General features: G+C 40.7%; 1 protein-coding gene across 1 annotated transcript in view; it reads left to right on the forward strand.

Moving 5' to 3' along the window:
• Positions 1–22,366, forward strand: part of CRTAM (cytotoxic and regulatory T cell molecule) — a 30,747-nt gene that overhangs the window by 1,994 nt on the left and 6,387 nt on the right. Inside the window, exons 2-7 of the mRNA XM_072822417.1 lie at positions 1,579–1,668; positions 8,438–8,584; positions 11,440–11,592; positions 13,822–13,965; positions 14,907–15,068; positions 19,965–20,045. Of these exons, the coding sequence (XP_072678518.1) occupies positions 1,623–1,668; positions 8,438–8,584; positions 11,440–11,592; positions 13,822–13,965; positions 14,907–15,068; positions 19,965–20,045 (733 nt within the window). The 5' untranslated portion in view covers positions 1,579–1,622. The remainder of the gene's footprint in view (positions 1–1,578; positions 1,669–8,437; positions 8,585–11,439; positions 11,593–13,821; positions 13,966–14,906; positions 15,069–19,964; positions 20,046–22,366) is intronic.

The raw sequence follows: 22,366 nt of genomic DNA on the forward strand, positions 1-22,366 counted from the left end.
TGATTAAATCACTCTGGGGCTGACCCTAGCAAACTGCATTTTTTGGCTGGAGGCCCAAAGCATTTATATGATCATACAGTTTGGGAAACATTACCTTCTATCATGCTATGCCCTACAAGAAAATACTATTTTCTCTCCTCTTTTCATCCTATATGTTAAAATGGGTAAAATATTTGAAGGGTGCCTGGGTGATTTGTTCAGTTAAGTGTCCAACTTTTGACTTCAGCTCAGGTTGTGATCTCAGGCTCCTGGGATTGAGCCCCACACTGGGCTCCAAGCTCAGCACAGAGTCTGCTTGAGATTCCGTCTCCCTCTCCCTCTGCCCCTCCTTCCATTTGCACACACTCTCACTCTCTCTCAAATAAAATCTTTTAAAAAATAATAGGTAAAACATTTGAAAGACATTTTTGATGAATAAAATTCTCTACTCAAGATATCAACACATTTACAGAATAAGCAACACTTATTATTTTTTTTAAGATTTTATTTATTTGAGAGAGAGTGTGTGTGTGTGCAAGTGTGCTCAAGCAGGGGGAAGGGGAGGAGCAGAGGGAGAGGGAGAAGCAGATTCCCCACTGAGCAGGGAGCCTGATGCGTCTCCATCCCAGGACCCTGAGATCATGAGCCGAACTGAAGGAAGCCACTTAACTGATTAAGCTACCCAGGCACCCCCCTCTTTTTTGTTTTTAAATTTTATTATTTTTAAAGTAATCTGTACACCCAAGTGGGGCTTAAACCCACAATTCCAAGATCAAGAGTCACGTGTTCTGCCAACTAAGCCAGGCAGGTGCTCCATCATTTTAATTAGAAACAGTAAATATTATTTCCTTTATGACTTTCCAAATACTGCAGTCTAGACTCTATCTTTTAAATAAGCTTATTAGTATTTTCTGTGTGGCCTGGAAAAAATGAAGTAGTATATCTCAATTTGCCCCAATTAATGACAATTAAATCCTAAAATGGTTCATTTGCCTATTATGGACTGGAGTAGTCCCCCAGTAGATCATATTCTCCTCAAAAACAAGGAATTGATCTTTTACATATATGACATCTTAGAACAATACATACTAGATGTCTGGATAGATGTAGATGGATGGATGAATGGATGAGTAGGGAAAATTGATACCGATTTTTTAAATGATCAAATAACGTGAATGAATGAGTTCTGGCCCTAAATACCATAATACGTTGTTGTAGAAACAAAACATATTCACAAAGCTTTAGCAAAAATTGTCTTGTTATCATTGTCTAATATACTAGAAAAGTAAAAACAGGGTTACCACTGCACAGGGAAATTTTAATCTCTCCCCCACCCATCCTCCCCCCCAAAAACCTTGCTACTAGTTGATTTATCAGTACTACCCACATGTGGCAGAATGATTTGTGCCACCAACACATCACTCACACCTCTCCACAATCGAGATGACACATGCGGTTCCCTAAATGTTCCACCTGGAGGTATTTTGGGGGCAGCTAAGAGGGGGCTTCCAGAACCAATGGAGGAGTTGAGACACATGAGGTCACAGAGCTACTGCCTCTCCCCCTTCAAAAGAAACCACTCTGCTCCCTTTATTTCAGAATCTAGAGGAAGTTGACAAAGTGTGACAACAGCACGGCACAGTATGTGGTGGAGACTTTGCAGCTTGCTGGCTTGGTTCCCCTTACAAGGTAAGGATTTAGAGCTAATTTTTTATGATACTCAGTTGACTTGACTTTACCAAATTTATCAGTTGACTGCATTCGCGGAGGGCCTACTACAGAAGACAACCCAGGTAAATATGTTATTACTTTCCAAGCTGTACCATGATCACACATGGGGGGATGTTACCCCTTTATTTAATCTCTTGTTCAATTTCTAATGGGTATGGGTCTCTGTGGGGTCCATGTTATGGCAAAATGTGACAAGCTTATCAGGCTCTGTCTTTTAAATAAGTGTAAACCAGGGGCAGAGCAGAGTTTTGGATTTTAAAAACTGCCTTGCTCTATAAGCCTTAGCCAGATAATTTAAGTGCTCTGAAAACTCAATTTCTGCATCTTGAAATGAAGATGATTAGCAATGTTCAACTACCAAGCTCCCCGGATTTTTAAAGGGATCAAATTCCAAAACATGAGAGCACTCTGAAGATGGCAAAGTGCTATCCAACTCTTTATTAGTTCAGAGATCATAATGAGCCCCGTGAAAAACTCGTGCTTAGATGAGGCAGCTATACTTGACATTTTATTATAATTTTCAAATTTGATTTTTGATGCTTACTTAATTCTAACGTAGCACATGAAAATTAAAGACATGGTTACCTTTTTAGCACAGGTCAAATTATTCCTGCTCTAAAGGGTGGGGGGAGGGGCCAGGGTGTAGGTGTCTCTAAATCTCTGATTGCAACTTGTACCAGATTGGATTCTCGCAAAAGAACCCGTATGTACATGTACTGCTTGCTTGTTATGTGTACTTCCGAATATTGAACTGAATTATAGTTATATTTCAGGTAATGCACCTACCCTTCTAAATCTCCATTCACCGTAGAACTGCATCTGAATGACACGATTTTAAAAAGCTAGATTTCTTGTTTTATGGAGTATTTCAATTTCTTATTTTAAACAATTAAATTAAGTGCGTTCTTTTTTGGTCCCTTTGCTCTGAGGCACTTAATATGAATTCAATATTTGGTAATAAATAATATTAGTTTCTTCAATAAGTGGCTTAAAGGACAGCTCCTACATTCAGGAAAAGTACACTTAGACAGCTAAAATTAGAAAGTTTTCAATGATTCCAAAATTTAAAGCCCTTCACTGACTTTCACTTTTTGAGGATTCAAGTTATTGCCTCATAAAAATACCTTACAAAAAAAGTTTTAAAATAAAAACAATAATCATGATTTAAGGCAAACCTAAAATAACTCTTAGAATACAGATTATTCAAATACTATTTATAGAGACAGGAGAAAAATATATTCATTGTGCCAGGCACAGGAGTGAGCACTTTATACTAATATTTCAGCCTAGCAAATTGAGGTATTAATGTCCCCTACCCTAATTTCCATGAGAAAATAAAGTTTAAAAGCAGTTAGGTAACCTGCCCACATTTTCATAGCTAGTAAATCAGCCTGCACAGCACATATATAAGAATTATCTCATGAAACATTTAGAGTGAGTGTGTGTGTGTGTCTTTCTACTAGATTATGGTAGAAAGTGTTTCTTAATGCAGATCTAAAGTTTGAAAGCCACTGATTTATACAATTTGGAAGATCTGTTATTGAAAAACCCCAATCTGTAAGCTCACCCAAAGGGCCACCCAAAAGGCAGGTATGCTCAATGAATACAAACTGTCCCCTCTGACTAACCTTGCTCAGGCCAATCAGAGTCCCAAACAGGGAAGGAGTTGACCACGTTGCTTTCTTGTTACCAAAAAGGCATCAAATCATCAATTTTGGCAACACTTTACATTGCCAGCTGTCTTTAGCTATGAATCATGGGAAAATCACTGTACCTTCTACTAAGCAACTTCTAAGGCTGCCAAGAATTATGGGCAAAAGTCCCATAATCTTGGAGCCTGCCTCTTTTCAAGGTCACTACTCACATAGATAGCCTCTAGATGGGTAAAATGCAGTAAGAATGAAGAATCTTTCAAAATGAATCCCATTCACCTATATCGTGGATGATGAAAATCTACCAATTTGAACCTTCTATTCTGGACTTTACAAAGAACAGCTGCATATTTAAGGTTCTGTTGAGATTCTTTTTGACCATGTTTGTTGTTTTTGACCATGAAAAGGTCCCACTTTTCTTGACACTTTGAGATGTCTTCTTGAAAGCCATACTGGAAATAATTTAATTTTGGCACAGCCAGATTCATCTGTACCCTTGCGATTTTCTCTGTTGAGTCAATCTAAAAAAAAAAAAAAACTAATAATCCTTTTTTATAATGATCTAAATTGAAGCATTTTTGTTTATGACTTCATAATAGTCATGTACGTAGGGCTCTGATTTGAGACACTCATCCTCTGTCTCTGGTTTAACTTAGCGCAAGTCTTTCTTATACAACATAATGATAACAGAGCCAAGGTGGCATCCTATTACATTGTTTATTACTGACTATATAAATGTCCATGTTTTTAGCCATTAATTCAATTAATACTTAAAATATTATTTTGAAAATAAAATCTTGGTGTTAGGTCCTGGGACTATAAAACAAATGAATGACAAACAACTTTCCTATGAGAAGTTTGCAAACTCCACAGAGAGATACTTATAAGCAAATATAAAGCAATGTGCTAAGTGCTATAAGAGAAGTCCATTCAAAACCTTTAAGGATCTGGAGGAGAGGGCAGGTCATCATGGGGAAGGAGGAGGCTAAAGACTGGTTAGGTGGATTTGACAAAAGTGGTGTAATTTGAGTTGAGTCTTGGAGGAGGTAAGAAAAGTATCCAGGTGGTGGCATGGCACCTCAGTGGCTCAGTCAATTAAGTATCCAACTCTTGATTTCAGCTCAGGTCATGATCTCAGGGTCATGATGATCTCAGGGTCCTGAGATGGAGACCTGCATCCCCGCATCAAGCCCCCAGGCTCCTCATTGGGAATGGAGCCTGCTTAAGATTCCCTCTCTCTCCATGGCAACCTTCTCAGGTCTTCTCCCTCTTCAGGAGCTTAGTATTATCACTCAATAAACTTTGCTTTGCTGCCCACTAGAGAGAGAGAGAGAGAGAGAGAGAGAGAGAGAGAGAGACTCCTTCTACCCTTCCCCCAACTCTAAAAAAACAAAGAAAAAGATATCCAAGTCAGTAGAACAGTATGGACAAAGGAAAAGGAAAAGTGTCTTCTTGAGACTGGACCTGGCAGTGGCTGGTGACCACATTAGATACAAGCAGAAGTGGAATGGAGCTGGTAGTGTATCTGTGCTAGGTGTGTGTGAAGCCTAGGGGGACACAAGAAATGATGAGTTCCAATGGGACATCACAAGTTTGGGGGCCCTACAGGACAGGCTCATTTGATTCTGGAGTTTTAAAATTTATTGCATGTAATCATTAAGTTACTAAGGTAAGAAAAAAAATAACATTTTACTCTTTCTTGAATCTACCATGATAACCTCTCATAGAGAGGAGATCAGACACTGCAACTCCCAACATCTTGGGGGAAAACCAAGGAATCTTAAGGACTGCTCAGGTTTTATCTATGCAAGCTCTGGTAGATGGTTGTGACTGCTGCTTGCTCTTTGGCTTGAGGGTCAGTCACAGGTGCTTTGGCATGAATCCACTGCCCTGACAGGACCATTAGAGTTCATGAGATTGCGGGTGGAGATGATGAAGGTCACAGCTTCTATTTCTATATATAAACCAGTCACAATCTATAACCCCAGCAGCCTCCTAACACATGGTCTTGCATGGATGGATGAATCTAGTCAGAAGTCAATAATCCACTCAGTAAACACGACCTACCAGCAATAAGTGGGGGACCTCCCAGGAGAAACGCCACCGCTATTCACTGCCAAGCTTTGCACACTCAGCATCTGTGGAATCACATAGGGCTAACGTGCAGACTGGAACTCTGAAGCCCAGCTGGGGAGCACAAGGAAGGAGGCTCACAGCACTTGGGATCTACCCAAGAAAGGCTAAGGGTGCATACAGATATCCGTGTTTCTAGAGCCTGCAGGGGAGGAAGTGGTAAACAGAGAAGGTAACCCACACCCCACTTCTCTGACAAAGGTGAAAGTAGGACTCCAAACTTAGATGGAAAAAAAAAACATAAAAGGTGGTTCCAGTTTAGTTTGCAATGACAATGAGAGAGTCCTGGTGAACTTCCCCTTAGAAGATGTGCCATCAAAATGCAGGTACAGGGATCTTCCTCTTCCATGCTTGAGCAGAGCCTAGACCCGCCGAGCTATCTTTTTAAGCACTTGCAGCTGAAGCAGTGTGAGTCTGTGGCTTCTCTCTGGGGCTATTCTTCCCTTCTACAATGATTTCCTGTCTCTAAATCAAACATGGGTCTACATGAAAATACTGAATGAGAAATCAGCCTGTAAAGCTAAAGGCAAGGCTTGGAGCAGAGTAGAGAAAGCAGCAACTATCCCAGGCCTCAAGCATCGTCCTTTCCAAGTGATACCCAGGTGTTTATATTTGTGGTCTATAGGCTGATATTAAATTCTCGACAACAAGAGCAAACACTAATCTCAGGAGATACGATTCTTTAGCATATGCTAAAAAGCCCCCTTACGTTTCATGACAATGTCTTCAGCATTATAAGAATCAAATAACAATTTAATTCAAAAACACATATCCCAAGAAAAAAAGACATCCTTAAAATGGATGACATTTATTCATAAACAGGCTGCAGATAAATACCACTCCCATTTCCCCAGATGCAGGCTTCCTGTCTAGACAATCACTTTGCCAAAGGTAAAAACATGAGCAAAACGTTTTAGTATCAACTTCTGGACTGGAGGATGAAATCAGGGCATGTTGCTTAACTGCGGTCTTTTTTCTATCATTGATTCAACCTAGTAACTTCCCTCCTGTCTCAGTATTTTTATTAACAACAGGAGACCAAAGACCTGTCCATCACCTGCTCTATGTTGCCATCATGAAAGCCGGCGCTAAACCATTACTTTCCAAGCTCACACTGTGATAGTTTCTATAAGGAATGAATTTTAGAGAAATATAGTCACTGCCCTCTAGAAACTTCAACCTGTGGGAAGCAGGATAACACATAAGAACTCAAAAATAGAGCAAGAGTCACGATGGGAATGATCATGGAAGCAATGGAAAGTAGACAGTTCTAGATTCAATTTCTTGGCTCAGAAACTCCTTAGCCTTAGAAGAAATTCCATTGTCATTTCAAAGCATCTCTACTAATATTATCTTTATTACTCAATTATGAGTTGATTTTATAGATAAAAGTATTTCCAAATGATGCAACCTAAGCAGAATTCTGGGCTTATGCTTCAATGCGCTTATGAAAACACAGTATCTTTTTATCGACTCTTTATTGTTCATTATAGTATTGGTGATGATATGGGTATTTTTCCATTACAACTCAAGCGAACTTTTTTCCCCATGAAAGTCAATACGAATACAATACAACGATTCTGGGTTATTATTGCCAGAAGCTAAATTGAAATTAATGGCCTAGGAATGGGACAAACTAAAAAGTCTACATCAATTAATTCCCAGGGCTCTCCAAAGCACTTTTCTTAATACTTGAAATTCATCACAAGGAAATAAATTCCTTGTTTCTTTCTCTCTCTCTTTTTTAAGGTTTCAGATGATGCAGTAAAACTCATTACGTTGGCTATTCATAATTTATAAACCCCCACAGTATCCTTCTGTTTATGAAAGTGTTTTGTACTTTCATTGATAAGAATTGTCTAGTCCTCAGAAAAAAAGATTTTTTTTAAATTTAAAACTTGAAGAAATAATGGATGGCAATAAATGTGCCAAATCAGCAGCAAAGCCAATTTATTTTTTTTTTATCAATTTCCTTTTTGGGAGAATACATTTGCAGCTGCTTACAACCAATTGTTTATCATTCTTTGGGGGTTGTGATTTGGGAAAAATAGATTCTCATGTTTGCCTGGAGAAAGTGCTGCTGTGGAAAATTGAATTGGAAGAGATCTTAGAACATGCTCTCTCTGACATACAATCTCGTCTGCAGGTGGGGCTTAACCACTCCCGGTGAAGGTGCTCACAGGAGCACTACTTGGGATCCTAGACACATAACTTAAAGCCACAAGTCACCTGTTTCATAAATTGAAGCCAGAAAGGTTGAGTTTTCTGGGGTCTCATCATTTAGACAGTCTGACCTAGTTACAAGACCATGGACTTTGAAGCCCATAGACATGGGTACAGATCCCAGCCCCAGGACCTGTGTCACCTTCAGCCTCTATTCCTTCATCTGTAGAGCCAGAGAGATAATTCTTTCTTTACACAGTTAGTTCAAAAGCTAAATTAAATATAGGTTAACGTGGCTGGGCAGAGTTCCTGGCCTATAAGAGAGCAAGTGCCCAATACATGTTGTTCAACATTTTCCTTCTTTCCTATCAAAAGACCACTCTTCATTCAGGCCTCCTTCGGGTGACATCTTACTGCTCCTAGGTAGGATGCTTGCTCCTTTATACTGATTTATGTTTTGTTTCTCTAGGAAGTATGTTATGAGGGGGCCCCTGGGTGGCTCAGTTGGTTAAGTATCTGATTCTTGATTTTGGCTCGGGTCATGAGATCAAGCCCCACCTTGGGCTCCATGCTGAGCATGGAGACTACTTAAGATTCTCTCTCTCTCTCTGCGCCTCTTTCCCTGCTTGCTCACTCTTGCTCTCTGGGGGAAAAAAAAAAAAGTATGTAATGAATGACAGAATGAATCCATGGGTTGTGTTGAGAAGACGACCTTGGCTCAGCTTGGAAGTGTCTTGGCCCATGCCAGCCTGACCGTCCCCAATTCTCTTTCTCTGCAGAAGCCTTTCTGACTAACCACACGGAAACAGTCACTGTGGAGGAAGGCCAGACGCTCACTCTCAACTGTGTTGTTTCTCCAGAGAAGACCATCTCCCTGCAGTGGCTGGCCCCGTCAGGGTTCACCATTTTTTTAAATGAGCATCCTGGTAAGTGAAAGAAAAAAAAAATAGCCACCAGACCTCAACCTGAGGGATTTTCCAGACAGACAAGTTGGTGGGATAGAAACCAGCATGAGTCACCCAAAAGGTGGGCTTGGCCCACCTACTATTACATGGGGATCACACTCAGAGGCCTATCATTTTACACATAGCTGCTTTTTCTGACAGGAAGTCTGAAATGGAAACCCCACCAGAATGGTTAGTAAAGGGGGCTCAAGTTACAAAGCACATTTCCTTGCCCACACCTCACTGCCACGTCACTCTTGTACTCAGCAGCCATGAAACTGCCAGCAGCACCAATGACAGACAGGCCGCAGACTAACCGGAGGCCTTTTGTCCTCGAGCAGCTAACACAATCGCCCCACATCTGGAGACAGCTGCTTCGTTTTTCATCTGTGCAATTCAAAGTCCCATCACAAAGCTCCCTTCCAGATATTGCCTTTTCTCCTGCTGGTCTCAACACAAAAGCAAGATCCCTGAGCACCTGAGGAATGGACAGGACATAGACTTTGGAAGAGAGAGCACACGTTCCTATTTTCACAAATACACACTGAGTCCCAGATGTCTGAGAGGGAAAGGGACTCTTCCCCCAGCCCCTAGTTTTATTGAGATCTAATAAACAGGTAATACTGTATAAGGTGTAAAATGATCTGATATTTCATATATACTGCAAAATAATCACCACAGGAGGTCTAGCTAACATCCATCATCTCACACAGTCACAAAGGGTTTTGGGGTTATTTTCTGAAGGAACGGGTTTTTTTTTTGGAAAGGGATTTTTAAAAGTCTCTTTAGTTCATCTCTTTGGGCAGGATTTCACTAAGCCCTCCCCTTCATAATGAGACCATTGTAAATCTCCATTTAATATTCTGAACTGCCAAATGCTTGGAAAAGTCTCTGAAACAGAGAATTTCATTGTGCCTTGTAGAAGTAGAGCCTCTAAAAAACTTGATATGGTATGAAACATTATTTTTTTTAAGATTTATTTATTTAGAGAGAGAGAGAGCATAAGTAGGAGGGGCAGAAGGAGAGGGGGAGAGAAAATCTCAAGCAGACTCTGCACTGAGCATAAATCCCAGGACCCTGAGATCATGACCTGAGTGAAAACCAAGAGTCAGAAGCTTACTGAGCCCCCCAGGCACCCCTCTGCATGAAACATTATTAAATATCACTATGTTCAATGTAAGCTAACCATATATTTCAAGCTAAGTAAACTATTCATAGTAGATTCCAATAAAGTAAGTAGATGTGAATTGTTCTGAGAGAAAAACTTTGAGTAGAGATCATTCCTGTTAAATAATGCTTTCTCGTGTTTCAGTTTGGTTTTTAATAAACTGAGGAGATGAGCACTGTCAAATTTCTGCAGTAGAATACCTTGATTGAACTCGGTGATATCCAACTGAGGGTCATTCTTGCCTTCAAGGGGACATCTGGCAATGTCTGGAGGGAGTTTGGATTGTTGTAACTGGAAAAAGGCAGGGGGTGGTCTGGCATCTAAGGAGCAGAGGCCAGGATTGCTGCTAGATATCTTCAGGTGTACAGGGTAGCTCCCACAACCAAGAATTATGGACTCAAAGTCAATGTGCTGAGGCTGAGAATGCCTGAATTCTAGCCCGGGTAACATCAGTGTCAAAGGACACACAACCATTAGTTCAGATGAGAAACAACCTTCCTTGGTCAGCCACTCAAGGTTTAACTATTTTTGGCTTGTTTATGTTATAAACCTAGGAAGGAAGGAAGGAAGGAAGGAAGGAAGGAAGGAAGGAAGGAAGGAAGGAAGGAAGGAAGGAAGGAAGGAAGGAAGGAAGGAAGGAAGGAAGGAGAAATGAAGAGAATGAAAGGAAGAGAGTACTTGATTCAGCAGCACATATACTAAAGTTGAAAGAAAGAGAGAGAGAGAGAGAGAAAAACAGTCATTTCAGGAGCCTCTGATTTGTTAAGGGACCTAAGACCTGAGATATAGAATCAAACAAACAGCAACAACCCCACCCTCAACACTTGCTATATCTTTAGGAAACTATAGGGGCACTTGGGTGGCTCAGTTGATTGTCTGCCTTCGGCTCAGGTCATGTATGATCTCAGGGTCCTGGGATCAAGCCCCATGTCAAGTTTCCCTGTTCAGCAGGGAGCCTGCTTCTCCCTCTCCCTCACCCCCTGCTCATGCTCTCTCTTGAGATATCTCTCTCTCTCTCTCTCAAATAAATAAATAAAATCTTTTAAAAAAATATTTAGGAAACTTCAACTAATAATAGACCTCTAAAAAATTAAAAATAAAAGGGGGTGCCTGGCTGGCTCAGTCAGTAGAGCCTGAGACTGACTCTTGCTCTCGGGGTTGTGAGTTCGAGCCCCACATTGTATGTAGAGGTTACTTAAAACCTTTAAAAATAAAAAGCACCCAAATGGAGTAATGGATAGCCATACATTTATCATCCACTCTTCACATCCATCTTGACAAGACAACCTCAGATCAATCAGATTTCAAAGAGGTAAGTCTAATGGGGCATTTTTTGTAATGTAAAAAAAGAAAAGAAAATTTAATCCTCCTGCAACCCGAACCATTCACCAGCATCGGGTTAATCTCCTACGTGCACAAATAAAGCAAATGGTCTATTTCACAGGTCCCAGTATCAAAATATTTCATTTCCTAAACTAATGTCAAGCTATTGAGAGGCATCCAGCTGGGAACACTAGGATTTGGAAGGCAGCTCAATCGAAGATGGGACATTTGTTCTGTCGAAGTGTGAAATTCAAAAGCCATTCCTGCAAATAATCAATCCACTGAGAGATTAGATTCCTCAGATCGCTTTCTTCCTAACAGCTCTTTTTCCCCCCCTCTTGTCCAGCTTTACAAAATTCCAAATACCAGCTTCTTCACCACTCCACCAATCAGCTCTCCATCAGCGTGCTTAACGTCAGCCAGCGGGATGAAGGCGTGTACAAGTGCTTACATTACAGTAACTCCGTGAGAACAAAGGAAGTAAAAGTGATGGTGCTAGGTAGGTGCCTGACAGCCAGCAAACCCCCGCACGGGAACAACAGACTTAGGAACAGGACAGATCGTTCTCAGACTTAACATTTTACTTAGAAATATTGCCTAGCGCAGAGCATTTTCTAGGGCACCTCCAACCATCTTTTGTTGAAAGGAAAAACGGAAAGGAGCATTTTGACTGGCGAGCCCTAGATTAAAATGTGACTCTGTGAAATTTGCCCTTGGCATGAACTAAGTTTCCTGTCTCGGAGACTAAGAGAAAGGAGAATTGATAGGTGATAAGCTGCTACGATGCACCCAGGCACGGTGCTAAGCTCCAGGGAATCAAAGAGGAACCAGGCACATCTCTGCCCAGGGGGGTGGGCACATGAGTTTAGGAAGGCAAAACATGCATGTAAATAAAGGTGAACCCCACAACAGCATATCCTAAGATTGAATGAATTCAGATGTAACTGCACCGGACACTTGGCTCACGTCCTCTGCCGAAGCCAGTTCCCCTCTTCCAGTGGGATGTGGGGTTGGGAGGTGTGGGTAGGAAGTGACGGAATCCTGATTGCCTGGGACTCGCTCAGTTCTTTGGATGCTCGGCTGTGTTTGGCATCAGTCTTTTTTTTTTTTTTTTAAGATTTTATTTATTTATTCATGAGAGACACACAGAGAGAGGCAGAGACATAGGCAGAGGGAGAAGCAGGCTCCATGCAGGGAGCTGGATGCAGGACTCGATCCCAGGACCCCAGGATCACACCCTGAGCTGAAGGCAGACGCTTAACCACTGGGCCACCCAGGCCTCCCTGTTTGGCATCAGTCTTACCCTCTTTACTTTTCTGCTTTTTGTGACGGACCAGATCAATTATAAACATTGCTTTTTGTTAATCTCTAAGTGATGCAATTTCACATATCACAAGTGAGTGTCTCAGGCTTCTCCTGTTGGATGAATACAGCGGGGGGCCTGCTATAAAGTAAAGGCACGGAGACAAAGTATCTGGGAAGGAACGGCTCCCTAGGGGTTTTGAGAACCAGTGTGACTCAACTCATCCTCCTGGCCACCCCTCATAGCACTCTGGCTCACGCTGCTTGCGTGCCCTTCTGGGCTCTTGTGCCACTCCACTCGTACCTCTTTCCCTGCCCTTAACACATGATCCTTTAACTAACAGCTTAGGGGCTGAGTCTATCACACTGTTAGCTTCTCAAAGGGCTTTATCTTTTCCATATTTGTACTGTCAGCATCGAATGCATCCAGCGCACACTTGGAGCTGACTTTGCAATCTCAATGGCAGATAAATGAGCAAATCAGTGTGAAAGGGTGCAGGCCTGGACCAAAGTGTGAAGTAGAATGGGAAAGAGGAGGAAGTTAGCCTACTTGACCCTGGAACCACACAGGTTTAAATTGTGCAGGTGCACTTATATGCAATTTTTTTCGATAAATACAGTCCAGTACTATGAATGTATTTTCTCTTCCTTGTGATTTTCTTAATAACATCTTCTTTTCTCTAGCTGGCTTTGTTGTAAGAACACAGTACAGAATACATATACAAAATATGTGTTAATCAACTGTTCATGTCATTGGTAAGGCTTCCCATCAACAAGTCAAAAGTTACACAAGGATTTTCAACTGTGCAGTGGTCAGGGGAGGTGTCAGCACCTCTAACGTCCACATTGTGTCAAGGGTCAACTCTATTTCCAAGACAGGAGTAGGAAAAAAAAAAAAAAAGGACAGATGGGCCCTTTATAAGAGAAATGCATCTTTGATGTTAGCAGGGAACAGAACTAACTCACCTCGAGGTGAATCATACACTCAGAAAAGTCTAGAACCATAGCAGCCAACTCATAAACCAACTCCGTCGTGTCACAGACAAGGAAACAGACCCACCAGGATGTTGAGGGACATACAATAGTTCTTGCAATCACAGGTGGACCTAGAATTCAGGTCTGTACTCCTCACCTAGTGCTCTACCAATCAACTACAGTCATACATCAAATGTAAAAATTGTTGTTGTATTACTGGGAATTTCCAGGGACTAATCATACACTGGGTAACCAGCAATGTGACCAAGGTAGCTTTACAAGTACCTAAAAGCCCTTTAAACTATAGTCTGAGAAAGATCAAGTTTAAAAACAAAAAATGCCCATTATTTAGACCATATGGTACAACGATCCCTTTAGATTATTAGATTCCATGCTTTCCTGGGATATGTAGACCAGCTAACTGAGCACAGAAAAATCAATTCTCTTCCAGCAACACCTTCCATGCCAACCCTGGAAGCTTCAGTTATCAGAACGCAAAATGGAAAGGAACACGTTACACTTAGATGCTCCACTGTGAGAAGTAAGCCCCCTCCGCAGATAACATGGATTTTAGGGAATGACATAGAGCTCTATGGTAAGTGGGGAGCTGGTTCTCTTTCCTCCTTTGTTTTCCATCCTACTTACATTTCCAAGGAATTTTTAAATCCTCTGGCACCCTCTGGTGGCATTAGGTGCCCGAAAACAACACTCAATAACTCTTCAGTTCTTCTCCGGACAAATTATCTTTATAGCCAAACAAGATTATGCTTTCGTCTTGAAAGCCTATCACAAATAATGTGATTACATATGTATACTTAGAGTAGAAACTTAAAATGGAATATTATAGCTTCTTAAAATTCAACAAAAGTTCATATCTAGGTACAACTATTACCTCCGCATGAACTTGTTAGCAGACATAAAATTGAAAATACATTTAACATGATGCTTGTGTATTGGAATAGGTAAGATCCTCCTTATACACTACAATGTCATACCCTCAATAAACATATATTATGGAGAAAGAATCTAAACTCTGAGTAGATTGAAGCAGGGTTCAATGGACTGAAGCAGGTTAACTACTTCAGAACTGTTTATAGTTTGCTGACATTGTAACATATGTTACATTGGATTTTACATAGAGAGAGGTTTGGTCCAGTGCCAATTCTACACCATTATAAGACCTCTTCTTTCATTTGCCTTATTCATTCAACCTGAGTAAAGTCTTGGATCTTTGTGTTTGACAACATCAGGCTGTCCTTATGTAACCACAATAAGCTTTGGAATTTTTTTTTTCAGCAGTGAAGGTTTATACCAACCTAACCACTGTTATTCACCTGCTTCCCTCTGTGACGAGGGCCAAGTGTGTACGAGGTTGCTGGCTGAAGCTAGAATGAGCTTAGAAGTCTAACAACTTAAAAAAAAAAAAGTCTAACAGCTTTGCCAAGATGTCCCAGCCGTTGGTCCCTGAGAGAACTAAACACACCCAGTGGTATTACGTAGCCACAACCTCATACATCTCTTTAACTTGCTCCATAGGTGAAACCCACCATGAATTTGAAATGGATGGGAAGAAATGTAATAGCAGCAGCCTCCTCAGAGTCCACACATATGGCAAAAACTCAACAGTGAACTGCATCATCCGACACAAAGGTCTACAGGGAAGAAAACTGGTAGCACCTTTCCGATTTGAAGATTTGGGTAAGAAGAATGAATGACGGTCTTTAATCATTTTTAATTTACCCTAACATTACATTATCAAACAAAATTAAATGGAATGGGAAGAGTCCTTCAGAGTGAGATCACTGTCCACAAAGCTCTCCTTAGCAGCAAATTCCTTTAATGATTAAAATTTCTCCAGCTGTGTGCTAGAATGCACCTGTTCCAACATTCAGAACCCCAGTTGTGCAGAAAGCCTAGCAGGGCGCCATATGCAAATAGTGTCATGATTCCTTTTTGGTAGTGACAGCTGGCATAACTCGGCCTTCAACAGTTTTATTGCAGTCATGTTTTCAGAGAGGTATCTGTGCTTCAGATGGCCTCTGTGCTTTATCTTTGTAGTCAACCCAAAAGGAGATAACAGTGATTGAAATAAATCTAAACTTGCTGGCGTCACTTTATGTTAATATAAAAGACTCACACAGTCAAATTAAGCCACAATTACTCTTTAGATATATTTTGTTAATGACTGTTTGTGCAGATTTTAGTTTAACCATGTTAATATTCTGGGGAGAACAAATACTAACACATAAAATGCCAAATGGTAAATGTGAAGAAGAATTGCCTCCATTTTCAGAATGGGTTCTGCAATTTCTTCACCAAAAGCAAATAATAATAATAATAATAATAATAAAATAATAATAATTTTTAAACTCTAGAAAACTTTCTCTTTTTTTAAAAAATAGAGAGAAATTGTGAGGGGGTGGGGGCAGAGGGAGAGAGAATCTCAAGCAGACTTTTTGCCCAGCACAGAGCCTGAGGCAGGACTCGATCCCATAACCCTCAGATGATGACCTAAGTCAAAAATCAAGAGTCAGACACTTGACTGAGCCACCCAGGTGCCCCTAGAAAACTTTTTGATCCAAGAAGTATCTAATAAGAAGTACCATGAATCACACATCTATAATTAATAAGACTCTGACCTCTGTTATTTGTAAGGTGCTACTCAGTGTAAAAAGAATTCCTGAAGTGCAAGGATTCACTCACACTAGTGAAGGAGGGAGCTGGATGAGGATATGTTTGTTGAGAAAGCTCTACATGAAATAACTGCTCATGCAAGACACTAATTAAGGAGAATGCCATCATGGGAAAAGCGCCCTGCAGCCCTGTGGGGGTTGCTGCTGTGGCTAACAGCTCCCCTCTCACCACCACATGCTTTCCATCAGTCACTTTCTCAAACCAAAAGTAGCAAGTTTTGAGGAAGTTGCCTCTAGAAGCCTGGGGCCCCCTACCCTGGGCTGGCTACTGTCATCTGATGCAGAGAGTCCTGCCGCTCCTTCACTGTTCCCCTCTAGCCTCTGTGGTCAGTGGAGCATAGTGCATGCGGGGCATGCTTCTGAAAAATATTCAGGTTATTATTATTTTTTTAAGATTTATTTGAGAGAGGGAGAGAGAGAGAAAGAGAGAACACATGGGGAAGGGGGAGAGAGAGAATCTCAAGCAGATTTCCCATCGAGCATGGAGCCTGACGCAGGGCTTAATCTTACAACCCTGAGATCATAATCTGAGCTGAAACCAAGAGTCAGACGCTCAACCGACTGAGTCACCCAGGTGCCCCAGACATTCAGATTCTTAAACAAGAGAACCAATGATGCTGGAAAAAAAAAATATATATATATATATATTATAATTTTTTACTTTTTAGCTATTGTTCAGGCCATCTACAAAAATTACTCCTGAGTGGAAATGACAGTTTCTTCTCCATTATGGCCATGGTTCTGTAGGACTCAAAATCCCAGCCATAAGATGCTTCTAATTAGAATAAGACTTGACTTTTATTTCTGATCTATCGATTACTTAGCACCCACTGCCAAGATCTCCATAAGTATTCAAAGAGCAACTTCAGTATCAGCTATCGGTGGCTTCCATTTGTTTACAGCTTTTTTCCCTTTGGCAAACTATTACACTGACATACAGATATTACACACGTTTTGTTCATCCAATGAGTTTAAAAAGTTTGATTAGCTGAGAGGTGCTTTAAAACACATTTACAAGTAAGGATTCTGACCCCTTTCCTTCCCACACTCTGCATGGTAGGACCTGGGAAAATGTAAGCATCATATCCGGGGCTATGAGTAGTGTCTTCCTTTGAAAAACCCACACTTAGATATTGTGAAAGTGTGATGCTTGGAGAAAGAGAACAGAACAGGAATAGAATCAGACCCTCCTCAAAATGATTTACTTCATTTATTTAGTGTTCCAACATGAGGGATCTTGATTTCCTATTACTTAACTGGAGGTGAAATAAAAACAAAAACTTGAGTGACAATTCTCAAACTTACTGACTTCAGGACCCCTCTACACTCCTACAAATAATTGAGGACCCCAAAGAATTTTTATTTATGTGAATTGTATCTGTCAATATTTACATATTAGAAATTAAAACTGGAAAAAAAGTGTGAATACTTATATATTTAACAAATAATTAGTCCACTACATATAAACACAAATAGTATATTTGTGTGGAAAAAATAACTATTTTGCAACAGCAAAATATTAGCGAAAAAAATGGCACTGTTTTTCATTCTGAAAATCTCTTTGGTATCTGGCTTAATAGAAAATAATTAGGTTCAGGGCACCTGGGTTGCACAGTTGGTTGAGCGTTTGACTCTTGGTTTTGGTTCAGGTTGTGATCATAGTGTCCTGAGATCAAGCCCCATGTTGGGCTCTGTGCTCAGCGTGGAGTCTGCTTGAGATTCTCTTTCCCTTTCCCTCTGCCCCTCCCACTTATGCTCTCTCTAAAATACATAAATCTTTAAAAATTACATCCTCATAACTTCAGCATTCAATCTCTTGCAATACGTTGTTTTGCTTGAAATATATACAAAAATATAGCCTCACACAAATAGGTAGTATATTAACACACTTTTCAGATAATTGTGGATTTTCTTCTTTGATACTACCCTAAAATTCAACAAGAGGTGATTTCTGAAAGGTTAGTTGCTATATGGACTCTGGAATTCTATCAATGAACTTTCATACTCTTGTGACATTAAAGTTATTTGACAAACTTGCACTTTGGATAAATCTTTTGTCCAGGCATGATTTTGTAACATCGTGCTTTGGTCGTTTGGAAAATATCAATTTACTGATTTATACAGATCTTTCAAATGTTGACACATTTCACTATCAAAATCCATCCCACTCATTAATATCATCACTGAGCTCATCAGCAATCTAAGCATTTAGAAGCTATCAAGCTCACAGTGGTGGATACAGGTTTTTCAAAATGGAAATGAGGCTGGTGCAACTGAGCAACTAAATTTTTAATATTAATTTGTATCAAAAAAAATTAATTTGTATTAATTTAAGTTTAAATAGTGTAGCTAGTGGATGCTGTATTAGATAGCAAAAGCCTAAAACATTCTAACCAACTAGAGAGAGCAATCATAATGCACCAGTAGCCACTTAATCAAAACAAAATTCAGTCTAATTGAATCTATTCACTAGTTTGTTGATCGTGAGGATAAATCAAAGTAAATATGAACTCATGTGTATCTCCTCTTTTGTACAAAAGTATATAATTATCTGAATTCATATCGTACCATCTATATTACTCCAGAAGATCTTGATCATTATTGATAATTTTTCTTTGTGACCCCAATATTTCCCATATTGTGCTCTTCTTATAATTTGCCTCCAGTACTTCAAAGTAGCTTTCAAACTTTCCCCTCTTTCCATTGCCAGTAGCTCTCTCTTCAATTTCCTCTGGCATCTTTGTGGTCACAGAGCTCATTTTAGCCTTAGAGTCTAAATTACTATTTCTCTATCGTTTCCTTACTGGTGGGTCTTCCTTTTCTCAGAGCTCTTGCATGCAACTCTGGCATTTTTATAGTTTCCAAAATTTTTAAATGCTTTATTAAGAAAGTAAGGTTTCAAAACCACAGAAAATTATTTGATAAAATAAAAAGCTGAGACGCACTCTCAGATTCCATAAAGATATTACCCACCTGTCTCATATCAGTATCAATATTTATAAAATTTCAGGCACCTTTTCTATATATTACCTGGTTGCAGGCCTATTCATTGGTCAAATCTATGTTAAGCTGAATTCTAGAATCATTCCCAAACATTAGGGGTTTTTTTGTTTGGTTGTTTTTTTGTTGTTGTTGTTTTATATAGAGAGAAGGGGGAGGGGCAGGAGGAGAGGGAGAGAGAGAATCTTAAGCAGGCTCCATGCCCAGCATGGAGTCCAATGCGGGACTCGATCTCACAACCCTGAGATCATGACCTGAGCCAAAATCAAGAGTAGGATGCTTAACTGGCTGGACCACCCAGATGCCCCAAACATCATATTACATTATACAATAACATTTGTAAGCACTGTGCTAAGCCTGTTGTATGAATTAACTCATTAATTCTTACAAAAAAAAAAAACCCTCCAAAAGAAATGCCATTAGTAGTTCCATTTTACAGGTAAGGAAAAACTGAGTTCTCAAGAGATTAGGCATCTCGCTCAAACTTACTCAGCAGAAGGCAAGTTAACAGCATCAGAATTCAATCCAGTCTGCGCCTGACTCTGAGGCCACCTAACCAATAAGGAGGGAGATAGGTGACCAGGGAGACAGACAGACAGAGGGACTGATGGATAGATGGGGACAGAGAGAGGCAGCGTATAGCTTTGCGTGCTACTGAGAACACACAAGCTCCAGATCCAGCATGCTGTACTTCTCAGCCAAGCAGCCTAGCAGATGGGCAACCAGCAGGATGCAGATTCAAAAGCCAGAGCAAAGGCTGCAGAGCACAGAGTGCTGAGGTTTGTGCAGAGCCTCCACAAGCGGGTAGCAGCCAAATATACTCTCCAGCCTATTGTCCTGAGCACCATGTGGGTGAAACTGCTCTCTGTAGTTGCTGATTTCTGTTTTTCCCCTTTCCTAGTCACTGATCAAGAGACGGCTTCAGATGCCCCGGAGAAAAGCTCCCCATCCTCTCAAGACCCTCAGCAGCCCGCTAGTACCGGTAAGTCAACCCATGAAGACTTAAAAAAAAAAAAATCATGCCTCCTTGAAAAGGGTCACTTTTCCGATTCTCATTTCTAAGATTTTTTTTTAATATTTTTTTTAAAAAAGAGAGGAGAGAGAGAGGTAGGGTACGGGGCAGAGGGAGAGGGAGAGAATCTCAAGCAGGCTCCACACCCACCATGGAGTGTGACCCGGGGCTCCATCCCAGGACCCTGAGATCATGACCTGAGCCGAAATCAAGAGTTGGACACTTAACTCACTGAGCCACCCAGATGCCCCTGAAATTTTAACTTTTAATAAGACTGCGCGGGACCCCTAGCCCTGGCTCCAGCTTCGTGGTGTCCTGGAGGAGCTCCAAACCAGGACGCTCCCTTAGTGGGATGGGCTTCAGGGTAACTAATGCCTTGTAGGTTCAGTGCTGTTTTGCTTGATACACACACACACACACACACACACACACACAGGATTGTGACATTTGAATTTCCTCTGTGGTAAAGGGCAAGGTTGAATTCATTTACGGGGAGACACATTTCTTTTGTTTTCTCATCCAGAACAGACCAAACACAAAATAAAGACTTGGTTTCAGCAAAGGGCAAAGAAGCAGGATCTGGAGATTTGGGGCTTTTTGCCGTTGAATAACAAAAATCACCTCTGAAAGCACATCAGTTCCTTGGTTGTCAAGAAACTGAGATAGTTTTTGATGACAGGATTGAGCTCTAAATGCAGAATTTAGAAAGCCCAGGATATAATTCCAGTTTTTTAGACAGTGAACCCACCAGGTGGTTAGCCCTAGGCAATGATCATATATTTAATTTATCTTTGTATTTTACTTGGCATAGCATCTGGCACTAGCAGGTACTCAGAAAATGATATAAAAATGAATAAACACACGTATGAATACATTTGTTTGTTACGGTGTTTTGAGCAAGATAGCCTCATCCAGAAAGGGCATAAATGCCTACATGGCCCCTTTCTGTTTCAAAATAGTGTGTCTATAAGAATTTCCTTCTGTGGAATAAGTGCTTTCATATCATTATCATGTTCACAGTTCTGAGGATCAGATCATGTTTTTAAATTTTTTTTATCTGGAATAACATTTAAAAGTAAATGTTTGGGGGTTTTAACCACCGATAAAAACAATACGTACCATCCAGTGTTTTGATGGGCAGTGGAAATTGAAAATAAGCTGAAGTGGAGCAGCCATATCTCTTGCTTTAATAATCCAATATTTTTAAACGTGTTTAGAATCTACTTGTCTTTAAATTGGCTCACAGCGCCACTGAACAACCCAATTTTCTGCCCTGCTTTTTCATATATAACATAAGATTTAATATGGTTTTGAAATTTCCTTTCAGCTTTCAATTTCTACGATTTTATTACTGCTAATAATACGCATTTCTAGTAGAAGGGGTGGTTTCGATCCCCGAGGGATCCACACAGTGGCGCTGTGTAATGGACTAAAAAGCAAGAGACCCAAGAGGGGTGGGAGCAGGAATTGGGAAGATGAGCAACCAAATCAGAAAACAAGATCTTTTAGGGGTCCCTGGATGGCTCACCGGTTGAGTGCCTGCCTTTGGCCCAGGATGTGATCCTGGAGACCTGGGATCAAGTCCAATGTTGGGCCCCACATTGGGCCCCACTTTGGGCTCCCTGTATGGAGCCTGCTTCTGTTTCTGCCTCTCTCTCTGTGTCTCTCATGAATAAGTAAATAAAAAATCTTTTTTAAAAAATGAGATCTTTTATAATTGTGACTTCTCTCACCTAGCACAAGCATCACAGTACGTGCCCCTTCTAAGGGGAGAGGCAAGCATAGGTCTGAATGGCAAAGGATCCTATTTTTCAACATAAAAATCACTGCTTCCCAGGCTGTTAGGTTTTCTTTCCACAGAGCTTGGGGTGCCAGGCTTCAGTGTTCTGGCATCATCATGTACCGTTCTGAAGACCTTCTCACGAGTGGGCCTGACTCAGGAAGGAAGTGCAAGATAGTAGTTTACATTTTGCATGCTGAGCTTCGGCACTGGCTCTGTCGCCTACTTACTCCCTGACTTCAGACCATTTATTTACTGAACCTCTTGGAGCCTCTGTTCAGAGCCACAGTGAGAAACCTACCAAATGCTCTGCTTGGGGCTGAGCCCAGAGGTGGTGTTCAGCAAACATCTACCTTTTATTTATTTTTTTTTAATTTTTTTTTAACTTTTTTATTTATTTATGATAGTCACAGAGAGAGAGAGAGAGGCAGAGACACAGGCAGAGGGAGAAGCAGGCTCCATGCACCGGGAGCCCGACGTGGGATTCGATCCCGGGTCTCCAGGTTCGTGC

The sequence above is a fragment of the Canis lupus genome, chromosome 3 (assembly GCF_048164855.1).
Source record: "Canis lupus baileyi chromosome 3, mCanLup2.hap1, whole genome shotgun sequence".
Lineage (NCBI taxonomy): Eukaryota > Metazoa > Chordata > Mammalia > Carnivora > Canidae > Canis > Canis lupus.